This window comes from Lactuca saligna, chromosome 7 (genome assembly GCF_052625555.1).
Source record: "Lactuca saligna cultivar CGN05327 chromosome 7, ASM5262555v1, whole genome shotgun sequence".
Lineage (NCBI taxonomy): Eukaryota > Viridiplantae > Streptophyta > Magnoliopsida > Asterales > Asteraceae > Lactuca > Lactuca saligna.
The window spans coordinates 14,871,286-14,875,584 of record NC_136423.1 but is presented as its reverse complement, the minus strand read 5'-3'; the positions used below and the strand labels follow the sequence as shown (position 1 = coordinate 14,875,584).

The 4,299-nt window shown below is 38.0% G+C and overlaps 1 protein-coding gene across 1 annotated transcript; it reads left to right on the top strand.

The window, feature by feature from the left end:
- The first annotated feature begins 347 nt into the window (after positions 1–347).
- Positions 348–4,011, top strand: LOC145003808 (L-ascorbate oxidase homolog). The gene is made up of 7 exons (XM_078962720.1): positions 348–675; positions 778–887; positions 1,985–2,255; positions 2,499–2,601; positions 2,675–3,020; positions 3,093–3,458; positions 3,547–4,011. The coding sequence occupies exons 1-7, from the start codon at positions 538–540 to the stop codon at positions 3,842–3,844; spliced, it is 1,632 nt and encodes a 543-aa protein (XP_078818846.1). The 5' UTR covers positions 348–537; the 3' UTR covers positions 3,845–4,011.
- The last annotated feature ends 288 nt before the right edge of the window (positions 4,012–4,299 follow it).

The window sequence follows — 4,299 nt, the reverse complement described above, 5'->3', positions numbered from 1 at the left end:
CGACTAAAAAAATGAAACACCATGTTTCTTTCATATTTATATTTTTCTTATATTGTCCCCATTACTTTTCTTTTTAAAAATTTCCATAAAGATCATGACTTATTGACAATAAAAAGTAAAATACAATGTCTCAAATTCCAAAATAATAATAATAATAATAATAATAATAATAATAATAATAATAATAATAATAATTTGGAAAAACAATTTGCATATTACAAATCTTTTTTACAGTTTAATTTATTAAACTTTATCTGAAAGAAGTAGAAATACCTAACGAGCATCCATTTATTTCTACCATACCCCATCTCACACCCGATAAAATCCACCTCAAAATTCTTCATTTCTTCTCTATATATTTGTTCCATTATCAATCACACTACTGACAACTCACGAGCCTCTGTTATCTCCCTCTTCATCTCTCTCGTTCTTCCCTCCATTATATGTAGATACACACACACACATATACACACAAAAAGAGTGTATGTAGAGGTTATATAGAGGGGTTTTTTCAAGAAATCTTGAAAGCTTTTAACAATGGTGAAAAAGAGCAATCTCGTTTGCGTTTTTCTTCTGTTTTTGGTCATAAATGGCATCAATGCGGAAGACCCATATCGATTTTTCACCTGGAAAGTCACTTATGGCGACATTTATCCAATGGGTGTTAAACAACAGGTATAATTTGATTGATTTCTCTCTCTAATTTACACATATTGAATCTGGGTGTTTTGATTTGGGGGTTTATTGAATGTTCTTGGGGTTTGTGTTGATTTGCAGGGAATAATGATAAATGGGCAGTTTCCTGGACCTCAAATCAACTGTGTTACTAATGATAACTTGATTATTAGTGTCTACAATTACTTGAATGAGCCATTTCTACTTTCTTGGTAAGTTCTTGATTTCTTTGATTATTTTCAAAATGTCTTTTGTTGTTCGATAATCTAGATCTTGATTATGAATTTGTTAATTTTGTGCTTCAATGATATCGATAATGATATGTTTCATGATCTGATCTTGTGGGTTTCGTTTTATATGCATGTTAAGAAGTAATGAAAGTGAACGATAAATCATATTAATGATTAGAAATTATCTCTCTCATGATCCAAGAAACTAGAAAAACGATTAGATTTATATTCAAGAAACTTGGAAAAGTAATGTGTTGAATCTTGTATCTAGAATTTGTATCGATGTTGCAGTTGAATTTCAAGATTAGATTTTTTATTTGCATGTTTATAATTACATAATTCAAAAGGGTAATCGGTATCTAATGTTTGAAAGTTTTTATCATTTGGTATGCATGAATATGATTGCTCAAATATTTATAATTTTTATACTATGTGTTTGATCAAACTGGATAGATCTACATTATCTTCTTTAACACAAGGTGAATGACATTTATGACCTTTGATGCTCAAAGCAACACTTTGACTTCTATGGTCAAGCATCTCAATTTAGTTCAAATTAGGGTAAAATTTTGTTTGATTCGAAAAAAACTTAAAGCTTTTGTATGATTCTTTCCCTCTAAATCCGAAATTTTGATATAAAGTATAATCAAATTGTATCCAAATGTCCAAAATACCTTTATAAAAAAAGAATCTTATTCTTGATTATGGATCAAACGACATGCAATAACCAACATCGAAAAAGAATCGAAGTGTATGGGTTCGAGATGTGTGCTAGATCTCTGACACTTTTTATTTTTATAAAAGATTATTTTTATTATTTTATTAACTTAAATGCTCCCATATGATTATGTTTATATGTAGTAAATGATTGGTCCCATGTGTTATTTCCTCATGCTTTGCATCTTTAGATCGTGGCAACTGATTTGTTTTTTTAGTTTTGGAAAGATTTTCTTGAAAATGTTCACTCTCGTAACCCACTGTTTTAAGAATGTACAAATCACCAATGCATAACCCAACAATGTACAAGTAAACAATGCACAAAACAAGAATGTACAAGTGACCAATGCGTAACGTTTCAGGAACGGGTTACAACACAGAAGAAACTCATGGCAAGATGGTACTATTGGTACAACTTGTCCAATCCCGCCGGGAAAAAACTTCACGTACATGCTTCAGGCCAAGGATCAGATCGGAAGCTTCTTCTACTTCCCGTCGCTTGCTCTCCACAAGGCTGCCGGAGGCTACGGCGGCATTAAAATCTACAGCCGCCCGCGTATTCCAGTCCCTTTCCCTTTCCCCGCCGGAGACCACACTGTACTTGCCGGAGATTGGTTCAAAAGAGGCCACCAGGTAACGCTTTGACTTTTATAGTCAAACATAATACTTTTGGGTAATAAAAATTGAAACCCATTTAGCAACAAATCTGAAATTGGTATCTTTCTTGATGTAGTAATTGTCATGAAGTACATACGCTTTTAGCCTTTTATGGAAATTTTATCTAATTCGTGTAACATTTGTATACATTTTGAAATTGAAATTACCCGGTTTGACCCGAAAAGTCAACATGTATAAAGTTTTGCTTTTGATTTTCAGAGACTGAGACACATATTGGACGGCGGTCGGAGCCTCCCTTCTCCAGACGGACTTCTCATCAACGGCCGCGGCTGGAATGGTTACAAATTCGAGGTTGAAGGAGGTGGGTATTTTACTTATTTGTACTCTATGCATCGAAAGTTGTAATTTGTGCATTGACGGTTGTACATTTACAGGAAAAACGTATCGATTCAGAATATCGAATGTGGGGTTGATGACATCAATCAACTTCAGAATCCAGGGACACATCATGAGACTTGTGGAGGTGGAAGGATCGCATACGGTGCAGAACGCCTACAATTCCCTGGACCTTCACCTCGGACAGTCGGCCTCCGTCTTGGTCACCGCCAACCAGGCGGTGAGAGATTACTACGTCGTCGTTTCTTCACGCTTCACCAGCCGTGTCCTCACCACCACCGCCATCCTCCATTACAAGAACTCCAAGATCGGCGTCTCCGGTCCTCCCCCCGGCGGCCCCACCACCCAGATCGCCTGGTCCCTCATGCAGGCCAGAACCATAAGGTACAAACAATCTCCGATGCCTGCATCAATTCATAAAAATCTCTGATCTTTTTTCATGTGAAATTGAATCAGATGGAACTTAACAGCGAGTGGACCCAGACCGAACCCACAAGGATCGTACCATTACGGGATGATCAAGCCTAGCCGGACGATCATGCTAGCGAATTCGGCTCCTTGGATCAACGGAAAACAAAGATACGCAGTCAACGGCGTGTCGTTTGTCGCCGGAGACACTCCTTTGAAACTAGCCGATTACTTCAAGATCGGTGGAATCTATAACCTAGGAAGCATTCCCGATAAACCCCGAACCGGAAACGCGTATCTTGCGACCTCCGTTATGCACGCCGATTTCCGGTCGTTTGCTGAAATCGTGTTTCAGAACTGGGAAGACACCGTCCAATCTTGGCACATCGACGGCTACTCGTTCTTCGTTGTCGGGTAAGATTAAAAATTACAAATTCTGTAATCATTCTTCAAAACCCTATAACTGTTTTGTTAAAAGAAAATTGTTTATGTGGATTAACAGGATGGACGGCGGGCAGTGGACGCCGGCGAGTAGAACGAGATACAATTTGAGAGACACGGTGGCGCGTAGCACCGTTCAGGTGTACCCGCGGGCTTGGACGGCGATCTATATTGCATTGGACAACGTCGGGATGTGGAACATACGATCGGAGAATTGGGCGAGGCAGTATTTGGGGCAACAGTTTTATCTGAGGGTGTACTCACCGGCGCATTCATGGCGAGATGAATTGCCGATCCCGAAGAACGCATTGCTTTGTGGCAGAGCTAGAGGGCGGCGCACCAGGCCTCTACGAGGGTAGATAGATGAAGATGGTGATACTGATTGTGACGTTGGGTGGGAACTACTTGTTCCACGACAAATTTAATTTTCTTTTCTATGTTTGACTTTTAGAGTGGATTCGATTGTTAGGTATTATTGATTTGTTCTTGAATTTTGTTATATTGTTGAAGTTGATTTGTTCGATTATCTCGTTTTCATATATGATCAACCACAACTGGTATAATTGTGGGGAACTTGATTCTAGTTATGACACGGAAAGAAGGTTCTTGATGTGACCAAATTGGTTCCGGTCTACTCAAGTTTAGTACACATACAATGTGGTCCAAACTACGATTGTTCGATAATAAATTAAAGCATTAGTCCAAAAAAGTCTAAAGTTCAAGTGTAGGTCATGATATGGTTAGGGGACCGAATTAATATGATAAGGTTCGGTTCATGGTTCTCATGCTCATATTCTCAAACTTTTGGTTGTGG